The sequence below is a fragment of the Patagioenas fasciata genome, chromosome 9 (genome assembly GCF_037038585.1).
Source record: "Patagioenas fasciata isolate bPatFas1 chromosome 9, bPatFas1.hap1, whole genome shotgun sequence".
NCBI lineage: Eukaryota > Metazoa > Chordata > Aves > Columbiformes > Columbidae > Patagioenas > Patagioenas fasciata.
The window spans coordinates 18352223-18368757 of record NC_092528.1 but is presented as its reverse complement, the minus strand read 5'-3'; the positions used below and the strand labels follow the sequence as shown (position 1 = coordinate 18368757).

General features: G+C 45.6%; 1 protein-coding gene across 2 annotated transcripts; it reads left to right on the top strand.

Annotated features, from left to right (window-relative positions):
* Position 1: 1 nt before the first annotated feature.
* Positions 2-16193, top strand: BDH1 (3-hydroxybutyrate dehydrogenase 1). Of its 2 annotated transcripts, none has more exons than XM_065844295.2 (7): positions 2-118; positions 1400-1531; positions 4887-4959; positions 6246-6356; positions 11402-11543; positions 13119-13271; positions 14363-16193. In XM_065844295.2, the coding sequence occupies exons 2-7, from the start codon at positions 1449-1451 to the stop codon at positions 14830-14832; spliced, it is 1032 nt and encodes a 343-aa protein (XP_065700367.1). In that variant the 5' UTR covers positions 2-118; positions 1400-1448; the 3' UTR covers positions 14833-16193. The 2 variants fall into 2 exon arrangements, with proteins under 2 accessions (XP_065700367.1, XP_065700368.1); XM_065844296.2 differs by lacking the exon at positions 2-118 and adding an exon at positions 528-666.
* Positions 16194-16535: the final 342 nt, after the last annotated feature.

Below are 16535 nucleotides of genomic sequence, written 5' to 3'. Positions count from 1 at the left end.
CACCCGCGCCCGCCCCGGCCCTTCCCCCGGCCCGCCCCCCGCCGCGCCCCGGCAGCCGGGGGCACCGGCCCAGCCTCATTCAAACGGCAGCAGCGCCCGCCAGTCCCGCCGGCTCCAGGTAGCGTGGGGTGGCCTGTTGCCGCCGCCTCGGGGCCTCCGCCGGAGGTGTGGGGGGAAGCGAGTCGGGAGGGGTTTGGGCGGCAGTGGCGGCCCAGCCCCGCCGGACCCCGGGCTGCGGGCCGCCCGCTGACCTTGCCTGCCCGCGGGGAGGGGGCGATCCGGGCGGGGCGGGAAGCGAGGGGCGCTGGCACAACCTCTACGCCTCCTCCGCCCTCAGCCCGCCCCACGCCGCCCACGCGCGGGGGGCCGCGGGCTTCTCCGTGCCCCCGCGGGGCTGCCACGCACTCGTGCGCCCTTGGCGAACGCGGGAGCCCGTTCCCGGCCACGGGAGCCGCGCCCCTGCATGGGGCTGGGCCGGCAGACCCTGCCCGGGGAAGGCCCGTCCCCTCGTGACAAAATTCCTTGCAAAAAACTGCGTGGGCAGCCACCGAGCTCTCGAATTGGATCCAAACCGCTGAATTTCTGAGGATTACCGGAGGCTGGCAGTCCTTCTGAGCCCAGACCTCTCTCTTCCGAGCTCGGTGCCCCCGCACTGCTCTTTTTGTGGTAATTTCAGTCGTTTTCACTCGAGGCCTGTTTCCCATCAGGCCTGAAGCTGCCGCAGCAGCAGCCCAGCCTTCGGTAGAGCTGCAAATGAGCCCTAACAATTAGACACTGCTTTTCTGCATTAGTTAAAGAGGCTGTGCATTAAGCTGGGGAGATGTGTTTTGTGAGCTGGATTGGTTTTATCCAAGATGAATATGATTTAAATTTCTGTACGTAACTCTTGTTCTTGAGCTGCTTTCACCCCGTGGTGAGTTTAATGGTAATTCCCTGTGCATAGTCCAGCATCACCAGCTATATAATTACAAAGAAATGTATTTTTAACCACATGACTGTACTGGCTGTAAAGCCCAAGGATTGCTTTGGGAACATATAACATCACCTGTGACTTGAAGTTATATTTTGGTTTAAAATTATTTCATATAGCTCAGTTGAAATAATATTTTCAATGAAAGTACCTCAATTTTTAACTGTTTCAGAGAATACAGGTAAAGATTCAGTAAAGGAGAAATTGACTTTAAATACCTCCCTGCTTGTCAGTTTGCTTCTAATCTTTTTCTTTATTTAAAAGCATTTTGAAGTGGTTGAAGGTTGAGCTGTTTGTCTCAGTGTGAGGGACTGCAAGGGGGAAAGATGAGTTCCTTTGGACTTTATTTTTCATGTTGAAATAGATGGAGTCAGCACGACTTACAAAATAATTGAGCAACTAAAACAGAGGTACTATCTTGTATTGCAGAGCTACAGGAGAACAGTCTTGCTGTTGGTAGAGTGTGTTAATTGAAAACATGTTGGCTACTAAGCTGTCCCGGCCCCTCCTGAACTTCGCTGTGAAAACCCTGAATTTCAAGGACCCAGGCAATGGCTTCAGGTAAGTAATTTGGTAGAGAAGAAGGAAGAGTGAGATCTTGAGTAAAACACACGTTGAGGGTTCATTTGACTTCAGTGACACAGTTTATTACAGAATCACTCCATGGTTCAGGTTAGAAGGGACCTCTGGGGATCATCTGGTCCCACCAGCTGCTCAAGCAGGGCCTCCTAGAGCTGGTTGCCCAGGACTATGTCCAGGTGGCTTTTGGAGACTGCAATCTGCCTGGGCAGCCTGTGCCAGTGCTCAGTCCTTGAGCTGAGCACAGAGGAGATGACTCTGTATACAAGGAGGGGCTGGCAACATGTTGTTGGTTTTTTTTTACACTTGGACAATCAACTGCACTCAAAAGGGTGTTGAGTAGAGCCTTAATTCATTGTCAAGCAAGGATTTATTCCTGAATATCAGCAAGTAGGCCTTGCCAGGTACAGTCATATTTCTATGACTTTGTTAGAGCAACAATGAATCACATGAAATAAGAAGGTTGAGAGGGAGAGTTTTAGTGAGAAATGAAGGTGGGCTGAGTTATGAAGCTGAGTTTTTTTGAACATGAACAGAAAAATGCCTACGTAATTCTATTTCCATGCTCTGAAAAAAAAAAAACCAAACACTTTTATATTGATAAGGACCTTACTAGTCCAAATTCAGACCAAGCTGAGTGCTTTCACTGGCTTTGCTTTAGAGCAGGGTTTCCAAACAATGGTTTGTGTACCACTAATTCTACATAAGCCATTTAAAAGTGGCTCATGACCTGCTAAGCAAGAACTGCCACCTCCAGTGTTGTCCTACTGCTGTTGATAGTGGTGTTCAGCACCATCACTGTCAAGGATGGCTGCTGTAACAGGGAGTTTGTAGAGACCCAAGACAGCTAAGCTGTTAGAGATCCTATGCAAACAGACGTAGGCCTTTCATCTCCTATTTACTCCACACACACCAAAGCTGCATCAGCAGGAATCTGCTGTAGCCTTAAAAATACAAATTAATGCTTTATTAACTTGAGAAAAGAATTTTCAGCATATTATTTTCTTCTTCTTTGTTTTGCTTACTGTATATTTGTGCTTTGTGCATTTTGTACTCAGGGTAAAAATGTGTTGCGTTTTTTGAAGTACATACAAGCAACTAAACCTGAAATCCAGCTGTTCATCTGAAAGACAGTGTTGTCCCTATACGGATGTCTTAATTCCTTCAGGTAGCATTTATATACTTGACTCTTCAAGCTGAAGACCTTCTTTTTTAGTGTAACTGAACAAAAGTGAATGCATGGTTACAAGCACAAATTCAGTTGGAGGACCATCTGTGCATTTTGAAAGTCTCAGTTGTGGTCTCTAGAATTCAGTCATGCAGAATGACAAAAATGGCTCATGGTACATTAGTGTACTGTGAGGGGGCTGACATCGCATACATATCGTAGCTGTTTCCTCTGACGTTCCTGCTGATCAACAGACGACATCTATTTTATGCCCTTGCCTTCTGGTCAAGGTGGGCAGAATGCCAAGCAGTTATTCTCTGGAGGTGTCTGTGCACAGAGTGCTGCAGATCAGTGCTCTGCAGTGAAGTAACAGGACCCAGGCATGACACTGAAAAATAAAAATCAAGTTCATGCAACTAAAACAGAAGGTATTAACATTTCTGTTTGCTTTGAAACAAACCAAGAAGCTTATTGCTGAGATGAAAGTTCCAAGCCAGGATTGCAGGTCAGTGATGTTAACACAGACTTCATTTGAGTACCGACCTTTGCAGCAGTTGAATTGACTGTACCTATTTCAAGAGCTGATTGGGCCTGTGACACTCAAAGTTAGACTAAATATCTAAACTGTTGCAGAAATGTGAGTGGGCACCCCTGCCTGAATATAAATTGGCTCCTTTCCATCTGGTTCACAGCTTCTGCCCTAGCAGACCCTTTTTCCAGCCTTGTTTTCCCAAGATGCAGCTCAGAGGCAAGAGTGTCTGCAGGTTGCTGTTCAGTGTAGCACAGATCAAGGTCACCCTGGGAGCGTCTGTGATGTCTGAGCAGGAGATAATTGTGAATGATTATGCAAATTTACTTAGAAGACAGAAGAACAGCCTGGAAGATAAGCTCTGCTGAAGCATAGGTGTCGTTAGAGGTGCCAGAGGGTGGATGAAGTACAGCAAGTCTAGGGGAAGGCCAGAAGGCTCTGGGAGGGCACTCGGTGCCCAAAGTGAGAATAAAAAAGCTGATACAGTCCGGAGAGGGGGCTGGCAAGGGCAGAGGCTGGTGTCACTCTGGCGTGTTGTCTAGGCTCAGTTTTGATGAATGATGGCAAGACCTAAGACAGTGTGATGCTACTGGTAGCATAGCTTTTCTAAATAGAATGTCAGTTCCTGTTGCTTTGCTCTGCTCTGTCTTTGTGAACAAGGTTTGTCTTCCTGCGAGTCAGACATGCTATGCAGAGGAGCTTCAGATCTGCATGCCAAGTATTGCTCTAAGACATAGTATCTCTTAGCTTAAACAGTTGCAAAGAGGGAATAGGAAGTCTGAGTATCTAATAGTTAGATGCTGCAAAGGAACAAGTGTCATTTAAGGTGACAGAAGGGTGGAGCTGTGTGTAAAAACAGTGAGATAGGTCCAAGCAAATTCAGCCTTGGGCAGGGGATCAGAGAAAATGCAGAATACTTTAATCAGATAAATGAATAACTTTCCCTACCCCAGCTTTGTGCAGATCTAAATGAGAGTGTTGTTGCTGTTATATATAAAGGGTGAGTGCCATGAGGATGGAGTCAGGCTCTTCTCAGCGGCAAACAATGATAGGACAAGGGGCAATGGGATCAAGCTGGAACACAAGAGGTTCCACTTAAATTTGAGAAAGAACTTCTTCTCAGTGAGGGTAAAAGAGCACTGGAACAGGCTACCCAGGGAGGTTGTGGAGTCTCCTTCCCTGGAGACATTCAAAGCCCGCCTGGACACATTCCTGTGTGACCTCACCTAGGCGTTCCTGCTCCAGCAGGGGGATTGGACTAGATGATCTTTTGAGGTCCCTTCCAATCCCAAACATACTGTGATACTGTGTGACTGTAATGCCCATTTTGTGGGTGGAAGCAGCTCTGTGCCAGCAGAAAAGGAACTATTTTAAGATTCTTGGTAATATCCAGACAGCTTCTGCAGCTGGAAATAGCATCAAGGTCTTTGGAGAAATTATTTTTTCATACTGTAAGAAACACACAGGCTCAGACTAAGGAGAAATGTAGAATGGATTGTCTTCTCAAATGACAATCTATGTCATGTATGTAGGCAACACTATATTCCTTTTCACGTGTATGGTGCAGCACCAGGGTATGGACAAGGTATTCCATGCCTGATTGTTCTGATGTGTGTGTTTGTTTGTTTGTTTTTTAACAGGCCTGTGGAGAGATTTTGTTTCCCTCTCTTGTCCCCACATGGCAGCCGCTCTTATGCAAGTGAAGTTGATCAGGTGAGTGTGATGATGGTTTCCAGCAACTAGTTCAGCTGAGCTGGGGTTTTAAAAGTCCCTGAAGCCTGGTGACCAAATTCTTCTTTCTGATTTGCCGGAAAGTCTCTGAGCTGGACCTCTCCAGCATGCTCCACATTCTTTCCTAGCACAGAGCTTCCATTGACGTAGCACAGTACATGCTGCTAAGGTTGGAAATAAACAATCAGACTGGTGGGTTTTTCTATTTTTGGAACTCAGTCAGCAGATGAAATTTTGTACCTTAGAGTGGAGGGAATTTGCGTGACAAATTCTTAATAAAGCACTCTTTCTGGAGTGTGGCTGTGTAAAGAGACGTAACTAAATCGCTGTGTCCTCAGCTTTTGATCTGGAGCATGGCCATTGTCTTTAACCACCCTCTCCCTGAAGGTACTGGTTTGTCAGGATCAGTGCCAGGCAAGGGAGAGGGTGAGTATTTACCTTCTTGCCTGTCTTGTGGCACAGAACTTGGCACTGTAACAGCACTGGAGCATGCACATCTTGTTCCATAACCCTGGGATAGGGTCCCAAAGGAATTCAGGTATGGCCCTTGCACCACTTCTGGGCTTCCAGTGTGACCCTGATCAGTCCCTGGGTATGCTGGGGAAAGTAAAATTTCACTTTTGTTACAAGAGATGAGTTGGAATGAATTTCAATTATTACTTAATCCTACCCACAGCAGTACCTTGCTGCATATGCACATTTTGCTGCTGGAATGTCTGATACATCATACAATTTTTAGCATGGCACTTAACTGCTGCCCCTCTTTGGGATAGAAGAAGGGGTTTGGAGAAGGAAGGGGGTATATTTCTACTTAAATTGTAAGTTGAAAAATAAGAATACCAAAAACCAAACAAAAAGACTGACCATCTAGTCTTAATTTCAAATATTAAACCCACTTGATTCTGCTGAATTTTTGAAACCCAGCACTAGAGGGTTTATTTGCTAGAGAGAGAAAGATGAGTGAGCAATCAGTAAGGTTATCCCATACCCTTTCTTCAGTCAAGCTGTCTTTGCCATGCCCTACAGGCTGTATGGCACAGAAGAGTGGACTCCTCCCTGTTTTGAACATATAGGAATAGTTCATACCGGAGTGAACTCAGTACGAAACCTTCATATCTTGTCTTCAGGAGGCACTGGGTGGCAGTAGCTGGCAAGGAGTGTGGGGAACAGGCTGCTTCTGGCCAAGGACATGGTTTTGTTCTGTGCATCGCAAATCACTGATTTAAAATACTCAATTCCAGTGTGTTTTGTTCTGTTTTGTTTTGCAGATTGGCACCAAAGCTGTGCTTATAACAGGTTGTGACTCAGGATTTGGATTTGCCTTGGCCAAACACCTGCATGACAAAGGTTTCATTATTTACGCTGGCTGCTTGCAAAAGGTAGGGAAAACAAAAACTGTATTCTTTACCTGTGGCACATGCACAGATACATAGGAAATCCAGTCTTCCCTCTCCACTCTGCACAGCTTTCTGCCAAGGAGAGGGAGGGTGGTTGGTAGCCCAAAGGGAATGACACAGATGCTTGAATTTCATAGAGCATAACCTGGTCTAGACCAGAATAGAACTGAACAGTATCTAGGGAGGTTCTTATTTGAGTCACAGCATTGTAGTCTGTTCCATATCTGATGGACTGGAACCCCAAATCTAATTTTATAGGCTTATCTATAAGCAAATTTTTGGGTCAGGTTGAGTCCAGACCTTTGGCCCTGTGCTCAGACTATACATATTTACGCAGGGTTTATTTTGATTGTGACATAGACCGTGCCACCAGTGATTTTATGGCATGTGGTATGAGCATGTTTTTCTATGTTCATGAGTACAGTTATACATCAGTGTGTATTGAGGGTCTCCTGAAATCGCTGTGAAGGTGACAGAGTTCTACTAGTGCAAATGAGAGCAGAATCAGGCCACAAATAGCTTTGTGATGCAGTTGTGATACACTCTTCAGGAGCGCTTTGTAGGGCAGTCAGAGATACCTGGTCATGCAGAACAGGAGAGAGCTTTACCTGCTCTCTCCTTATGAAGCACTGCACTTTTTTAGTTGCATGGCCATTTCCCACAGAAACAAACTCCTCGGGATATCTTGAGGTGGGTCTGTTAGTGTGATCCTGATCTTTTAGCTCACTCATCACTATAAACATACCTTGAATAGTTACGTTATTTAAAGATCATTTGCCAGGTGTTTTGTAAATGTTATTAATACTGTTTTTGCTGTCAATTTTTCCATTATTACTAAATTTTTCTTAAATTACTAGTTTCTTTCTGCTGCATTTTTTCAAAAGAGAAGTTTGTGTTTTGATAGCTCTGTACCTTGTGGTGTCTCAGCTTTGGGTCAAGGGTTTATGTGTTAACCTGGGCTCCCTCTACAGGCTTTGCAGCAGGAAATGACACTTATAAATTCCTGGTTTTTAAAAGGTGTCAAGAAAAGAGAGGGTAGATGAGTACTTCTTTTGGCAGATGTTCCTATTCAACTTTTGTAACTGAAGATCAATATTAGAGAATATAAGAATGTTGCAGACTTAAAAAAACCTGCCTCTATGTTGACAGGAGCCAAAAATTTCAGAGCTGCAAAGTTACTTTGGGGTTTCACTTCCTCTGTCTGAGCTGCCAGAAAGACCCGTTTTTCAGTGAGCATGTCTTTAACTGTCACTGAAACCTCCCTTCCATTTTGGTGTCTTCAGTACTCTTCCTACTGAATGCATGTTAGTGAAAAATTTTGGCCTCTGACAATTTTAGCATAAGCTGACATGCAGCAGCATGCCAGAACTCTTTTAGGCTTTGATCAATATTTATTTCCTTACCAGAAATCAGCAGAAAGCTATGCTGTGTCACTGCGTAATTAAATACTGCTTCTTTAGCTGGACTCGCATCCCATGTTCCAAAATCTGTGTGACTATGGTGAGACTGGTAACAACAGCTGTCATCAGAAAAACACTAAAATGCCAAAGCTCCTTAGTTAGCAGGCTGGTCTCCTTTGTGTGTTCAGGCCATATACATTATGTGCAACTAAAGCAACTCCAGGAGACTGAGTTGATTTCTCATTTTGCCACGGTTTTCACTAGGAAAACCATAAGCAGAATTCTGATCAGACTGTAATTATTGCTGGTGCTGTTTTTAAGGGCAGAAAAAGCCTGTTGTGTTTTTAGAAGCTACATAGAAGTGGAGGTAGAAATGAGAAGGAACATCTTTTGCTTGGGTATATTTGACCTAGCCCTGACAGAGAGGAAATGACTCTGAAACTTCAGTGTTACTTTGATGGGACTGTTTTTCACAGCACATCTGCACATCAGAAACATACTTCAGTTTGGGAAGCCATCGTGTCCTCAGGGTATGCATTGTTCTGAGGAACATTGCACCCTTGTTGCAGATTAAAAATGTGTGCAGTGCTGACTCTTCATCAGGAAACCTTTCCTAGAGTGGACAGGTCCTGAGCGCCCAATGTATTTTTACTGAAGGAAACCTAAAAGAAATGTTTAGTCACAACTGAGGGGCCCAAGGATGGATCTGTGCTAACAACGTGCTATTTCACACACAATTTCTTCCTAACAGTTTCACTGGTGAATATATTTATGTAAGCGTTGTGTTGATGCTTCATTGCCAAAAGACAGTGGTAGACTAGATCCAATGAATGATCACACTGCAGCTGTCTTATTTTTTCCTCTTTGGTTAATAGCTGGAGGAGCCAGCTGACCCAAGATGAAGAAGGTATTTTTCCATCAGTATCTGTTACCAGTGGACATATGTGATGTTTGTTATGGCTGTCAGGAGTGTGGTGGAATCCCTGTTTGCTTTGCTTTGTGTGCTCAGGCCTGCTGGGGCTTGCAGGGGGATGAGAAGGCAGAGGTTATCTGAGCAAGCCAGCATGCAGGCCAGTTACTGTAGGGCTCACCAAGAGTGCTCAGAGCCACAGGGTGTTACATACCACTTCAAGGACACTGATAAAGATAGAAGGTGAAGCCTGTGGGCCCCAGAGAGTGACCATAGAAAGGGGAAGATGAGGCACTGGTGTGCTTTCTCAGTATGCAAGAGCTGGGTCCTCTCGCCATTGGGACAGTGCACTCTGGTGCTGATAGCAGAGGTATACTGGTCTCTTGGCATAGCGTGAGAAGGTCCTTCCACTGCTGCGTATGGGCCCAGGGGTTGTGGGCAGGCTGCATCCCTGTCAGGAGAGTGTGGCTCAATCACAGGGTGTCTGACTTAACCACCAGCCATCTTCCCTTTCTGAAGAGCCAAGGGAACGGCCACGTGGGTCTGGGGAGATGCCCAGAGTCCAAGTCTTGGCCAGAATCCCAGCCCCAGGGGTCCCTGTCCAAGCACCCAGTTACAAGTGGATGAAAGGGCAGCAGAGGTGAGGGTTTGCTGAGCCAACCCAGTAAGGGAGGAAGAAGAGGATGCTGTAAAAGTCCCAGTAGACCTTACAAGGCCTCTGAGGCTGGTGTGTTGCTGTGGCCTAGAGAGTTTTGTAGCACCTCACAGACCTGGGATTGAGGAAATAAACACCTTAGCCTTGCTATTCTTCCTCTTTCCTTTAGCTGTATCTGCTGTTCCAAGGGACTTGCATGCTTGCATTTGCTGATTCCCCGTTGGCATTCCCACATGTGCCACTTGTATGGTTTTCAATGCTCTGCCATACACACTGGCTTCGGCACGACAGTGCTTTTGAGTGAGCAGCAAACTTAGCACAAAACTATTTTTAGTCGCTGTAAAAACAAACACCAGTAAGCTGTGCATGGGACTTGTAACTGCTCCATTTTGTATGCAGTATGCTTCCATGTGAAGAGAGTGCGGTAGATGCCTTCTCTTAAAGACAAATGCTAACCAGTATTAACAGTCTGCGGTGAAATAAGGAAGGGTAGAGAAAGACAGAGGAGATGTCAGGTACTTAATTTAGTGAATTGTTCGTGAGCACAGTGGCTAAGTCCAGGAATTAGATAAGTCAGGAGAAAGTATTTTGGAAGAGAGGTGCCACAGAGACGAGGAATGTATGGCCTCCCTTTTGCGGTACTCAAAGTGTGTTGTCTGAAGGAACTTTCCTCCTGGGGCAAATGGGAAGCCTGGGTTCACACTACAGGGCTGAGCACCGTCTCATTGACAGCTGGCTGCTGGCAGTCTCTGACAGGGAGTGCCTGTGACTTGAGATGTTTAGAACAATCTAATGTCAATCAGCAGTCAGAAAACAGCCCTGATATGAAGAACTGACCTGTTCCAGGTCAGAGGGGAGAAAAAAAACCTACCTATCCAAAAAAGCCTCATCTGTCAGGAGTGAAGAGCACTCTGATACTTGCCTGCTGAGACTGATGCAATGAGCAGGGCTACCTGGAGGGTGGAGTGGTGGGGGAAGGAGAGCTAGGGAGCTGTCAGATGATTCTGTGGGACATGCTGTGTGTCTAGCCTATTAATGGGGAGTAAAAGACTTCTAGTGAGGGATGATACTGAGGGGACAGAGGGAGTCTCCTACAGTGAAGACAGAGATGTTCCCAAAAGTGATTATTTTCAGATCTAGACCTCACCACCCTCTAAAAAGTACCCTGGAGTGGCCAGCACAGTCTGGTAGGTTATAACGATGGGAGCAATTCAGGGATAGTCCCAAACTTGTATTAATATCCCATGCCTGTGTCCTGGAAGCACCATAGCCAGGATCACTGCTGCGAAAGGACTGGCTCTGGGCATGGCAGCCTTGTTGCTAGCTGCATGTGAAAAGTATCTCAGGGGCTGGCTGCCGTTAATTGGTGGAGCTGTGGGTGGATATGTGTATAATGGGGGAATCTGTCGTCTGAGCTGAGAAAGAAAGGAGTGGAGATGGGAAATGGGAGTGAGAAAAAGCTCATGGGGGGAGACAGAGAGCAAGATGCTGGAACTACTAGCAGGCAAGCTGGCCAGGCACTTGCTGATAGGACTCTGTAGCAGTCTGTTGAAGGCAGTAGGGAAGCTCCAGGCAGTGGGAGCGGTGTGCATAGATCAGCTGAAAGGAGAGAGCAGTGGGCAGGCAGCCCCTCTTCTAGGACTGTTGCTCCCAGAGCTGGCAACGTGACTGAGAAGCATGTGCAATGTATGCGTGCAGTCACTCAGTGGCTGTTTTGTAACCTACCCGCACCAAGCTACTTGCTGTGCCCCATATGCAAGCCAGAGTGAAGATAGCACCACATTCCCACCCCTGCAGCATCTGGTTGCTTCCTTGGTGGTCGAAGCAGTTTGTACCAGCTGACTCGGTGGCAGGGCTCATGGTCAGATGGAGATGCTTGAGGAATGGTGTTCTGCAGGAGCAACCCCATCTGTTCCCCTTCCTCTTAGAGCTGCAGGACTATCCTGATTATTCTGTGACTGCCCTGTGCACTTTCTTTTGCTTGATTTCATGGTTGCTATGCATTTGATGTTCCACACAAGCTTTTTGTCCAGATTCAAACCAGCATTTTCTTCCCATCTAGGACAAGGGAGAGGGTGGGTCCAAGGATTTGGACAACATGAACAGTGATCGAATGAGAACTCTCCAGCTCAATGTCTGTGACAGCAAAGAAGTGGACCGGGCAGTGGAGCATGTCAATAGAACCCTGCAGGACCCAGAGAAAGGTAGGTGCATGCAACAGGCTTTGAGTTCACATAGGTGGCAGGAGCTCCCTCAGCTGGACTCTGAGAGCATTTTCAGAGCGTATTTCAAAAGCTGAGCATGTGATTGAAGGGCACGAAGCTTTGAGGAGCGGCAGTGTAAAGCAAATGTCTTGCTAAAATGTGCCATATCAGAAAGCAGCTTCCCACTTAACACAACATCTACAAAGAAAACTGCTTTTTTCTCCACTAGCTCCTACAGAGACGTCAACAGAAATCAAGGCCCTGGGGTTAGTGCTTTATTCCTGTGACCTGAAGTTCCTGTGACTCCCTTTGTGTTGTAAAACCTGGCCAGTGCCCAAAGATTGGGGATTAGCAATGGAAACATCACCCCAAAACTTTCAAAAGGCAAAGGAAATGGAGAGATTTTCTGAAGTATTTCCCACGAAGCCAGCTGAGTATCATTAATGCCATTGCAGATATTACCATATACATATTACATATACCATATTATGGATTTCAGAGTTCAGGGGGTGGCTGTAACTGACTTTTTTAGCCTGCCTACCTCATTCTGCGAAGGTGATGACAGCAAATTCTGCTCCAGTACTGTGAAAATCTCCAGTTGTACAAGCATTCCTGAAGCGTTTCCACCCTTTGATGAACTGCATTTTTCCCCAAAGAACATCCGCACTTCAACACATAAAGATTGTTTAAAAGCAGAACAACCAGTAAAGTTTTGGTTTGGATTTTGCATGAACTGGTTTATTTTATTTGTATTTAATTTTTATATATGGATCTTCTGTATAAGTTAAGTTTTCTAGCCTTGTGTTCTCAAGCACAGGCTGAGATGAAGTTACCTTTTCTGAGCTGCTTCTGAGAACACAGATCTGGACACAGTCAACAGATAACAGTGAGTTTTTCTAAACAGCAGACAGAAGCCATCACAGACCTTTCTTAGTCTGTTTCCTGTGAAATTAAAATATTATATAAAGTGAGTTTATTTTATTCCAAATTCCTTTTTAATCTTTCTTTTCATTGCCAAATGACTTGATAGCTTCAGTTGTTCCCATCTTGGTTGCAGCAGAATAAAAGGGAGAAGCTGTGGCATGTGTTCCCACCCATGTCTGCTCATGCCCACATCCCCCTTCCCAGCATAGCAGACATTCTAGTTCTTATGGTGACACAAGGGATTTTATTTTGAAATAATTTTTTGTTTCTCACAAGGTCTCTCCTACTATTATTTGAATTTAGATACTATATCTTGCTTCTTTTAAAAAATGATGATGGATAAAAACAGAATGGCAAGGAGAACAGCTTAGTCAAGGCTGAAGTCTTATGCTGTCTCAGAACATCCTGGGAAGCCTTATTCATGGTACAGTGTGGCTACAGTGTTGAGCTGTACAGGCACATCCTGATTCCAGTTAGATTTGCTCAGGAGACTGAAGTTTGCTGTGGATTCTCTTCTGTCTGACTTTCGTCATTGCAAGTTGTAATGAAAAGCTCTGTTACATGGTTCAGTAATCTGTCAGCAAGGCCTTTTCCACGCTGCTCCCGCTAGTCCCACAGAGGGAAAGCTTTGTGCTTGATTTTGTCTTCTAGGGCTCTGGGGACTGGTTAACAATGCTGGGATCTCCACATTTGGGGAAGTAGAGTTCACCAGCATGGACACCTACATGGAGGTAGCTGAAGTGAACCTGTGGGGGACTGTACGAACCACCAAGGCTTTCCTCCCACTCATCCGGAGATCAAAGGGTAAGTGATCTACTCCTGACTGCACTCTTTGGAGCAGGCCCCTCATCCTGCCCCATGTCTTGCTGTGTTAGAGGCCGAAAGGTCTGTTAGACTTCTCTCTGCACCATGGGCCACCTTTGTACTCTTACAGACAGAGTGGGACCCACAGCGTAAACAAAAATGACAGATTTACTGACTGGTCTGAGTTAAACAGCAAAGCAACAGTCTTGAAAAACAGTTATTTTTACTCTTTCCCATCTGTGCTGTCTTTTCCTGCAACATCCCATGCAAGATCTAATCTATCATACTTTCTTTTACATACTACCTGACTAAATGAGAATGTTTTTTACTCTTGAGGTATCTGGAGATATTAACAATGTTTTCCTGTGTTGCAGATCTGGGCTGTGTGAGGCCCAGGTAGCATTTCTTCCACCATGGAAGGGTATCCACTTCTGTGGTCAAACTTTTTAACACAACTCAGCAATGAGCACTGATAGGAGGTGCAGAGAACTGCAGCCTCGGATTAGACTGCAGCATCCACAGTCCCCTACCACCACTCTCCTCAGCCAAAATGCATGGCTTCTGGAGAGGAGAAAGGCCCCAGCTCTGTTCCTGGAGCCACAATCCATCTGTCGCACAGGAAAGGGTGCAGAGACTTAGACTGTTCTGCCTGTTTGTGGTGCAGGATCAATCCATTCCCTTTTAAGAGGGAGAAGCTATAAGCCACCATTGCCCCCTGGATTTTGTACCTTTGATTAACGAATAAACAAGCTCAGCCTTGGTGCTGGAGGCCTTCTTTGCTGCTGCTTCCTCTTGTCTGTGCTCAGCCCTGATTGCTGCTGAGCAATCCTGTTTCCCACTGTACAGGCTCTGTCCAGCCTCTTCTGTGCTCCCTGTAGCACTGGGCTTTGGGGGCACAAGTGATGGGCTTGTTCTCCTGCCTGAAGGCTGTTGCGTAGGACAGCAATGCTCAGCTAGAGCCACTGGCAGGTCTGCCAGGCAGCCCTCATGGCTGTGGAGTGGATGTTCAGGGCTCTGGATGGTGTGTGTCAGGTGTCAGCTTTGGATGAGGTACCGCAGCTCAGCTGTGTCTCTGTTTGGCTTCTGCTTAGGTCGTGTGGTGAACATCAGTAGCATGATGGGCCGGATGGGCAGCCCTGCCCGGTCACCCTACTGCATCACCAAGTTTGGTGTGGAAGCCTTCTCAGACTGCCTGCGGTATGAAATGCAGCCCCAGGGGGTGACGGTCAGCATCGTGGAGCCTGGTAACTTCATAGCTGCCACCAACCTGTACAGTCCTGAGCGAATCAAAGCCATAGCCGACAAAATGTGGGACGAGCTCCCCGAGATAGTGCGCAAAGACTATGGCAGGAAGTACTTCGATGAGCAAGTCAGCAAGATGGAGACGTACTGCAACAGCGGCTCAACAGACACCTCACCAGTCATCGAAAGTGTCGCCCACGCGCTCATGTCCACGACCCCGTACACTCGCTACCACCCCATGGATTACTACTGGTGGCTGCGGATGCAGATCATGACACACATGCCTGCTGCCATCTCAGATCGGCTCTATGTCTATTGAGGCCTCATACTCCTGGGCTACCCAGGTGGGAAATTTGTTTTAAAGAGAGCAATGTACACATTTCCCATTAGTCCTTTTAAAATTTTTCTAACCTCATTTCAGAGTACTGTATTTTAGCTCTAAAGGGTTCATTTAAACATCTGACATAACATAAAGGGATGCTTCCTAGGCAGGAGTACATTACATCTCTGCAGGGACATTGATTCCTTGCTATTTATTTTATGCAATCCTTTTTCTTTTTTTTTTCACCCCAAGTGTCAATTTATAATAATTTAAACTGCAATTGCTCTAAAGTGTTTTCAGGATGATTTCTGCTGATGGCTGAACACAATCTTCACAATTCCTGCCTAGGATGCAGCCTTCATACCATAAAAGAAAGGCCCTCCATGCTGTAATGGTAAATCACCACCTCCTGATGATAAAGACCGTCCAACAGGCCTTTCCAGGCCTGATCGCAGTAGCCTACAGCAAGGCAGAGACTTCTTTAATTTGGGGATCAGAACTCAAAATGCTGGAGGTGCTGAAACTGAGCAACTGACCCTGTCCCTTTCTCTCTTAGACTTATATTGATGAAACCTTAGAGAAAAGGAACCAGTCTGCATTTCTTGCATGCTTTCTTGCAAAGGAGTTCAACAATCCAGGGACTCAATCCTGCAGACCTCTCCCACAGGAGTTTCTTACTCATATGAGCATTCCCATGAGTGTGAGCAGCTTTACGCACAGGACTGCGGGCATCAGGATTGGCCCACAGTAACACTTCCCTTCAACAGTAATTGAACATAAACTCCAGACTTAGTTTGGAGAATAGTTTCACTCCAACTCCTATCATTTGTGAGGATCACCACTGGGCAGGGAGAGACAGAGAGGATTATAGTCACACCAGTGAATGCTGTTCTTGCTGGGGACCTCAGAGTTACATCCAAGTATTTGTACAGCACCTTGCACAGAGGGGCCTTAGCCCTGACCAGGGCCTACAGGCACTATTGTGGTGCAGATGGTGATAACAATAAGAATTTTCGTTGAAGGAGTCACTCAGCTGAAATAAATCTAACATGACATAAACCTAACGTCCATACCAGTAAAGTTAAGAGCAGTTACATTTCCATTATGGTTGTTTACATCTTTGAGAAACACTTGTTTTGTACTGTAAGAAAACAAAACGAAAAAAAAAAAAGCGTAGAAAAACCTTTCATGGAGAATGTGGAAAGAGGTAATTTTTTTAAGCTTCAAAGCCAAAAATAAAAAGTGATTAACCATTGTTAGTGAAGTTAAAAAAAAGAGATCTCACATGTTCTAGTAAGATACCATGTCATGATCAAACTCCTTCAGCTTAATAAATGTATACATAAATGGTAACAAAATCCAGAGGCTCTCTGTTTTTTAAATATTTAAGGTGAAAAGCTCATATTCTTTAGTGGTGGTTTTTTTTTTTTTTTTTTGAATTTGGTGAGGTACATGCCTGTTACACATACACACTGCATTCAGAGGCTGATGTGCAATCTGGGGTCTGACATGCCTGTGCTGGATAGTGCAGGACTTCTGTACGAGTATCAGATTTATCCTGTGTTTTGCAGTGAATGCACCTAACCCTGGACTGTGTATTCACAGCTCTTAAACTTGTGTCTGTACAGCACTCCCATGTATTACAAAGTATTATTCCCAGGGAGAAGGAAGAGAAACTGAGCTTTGACGAGCAAGGAGGA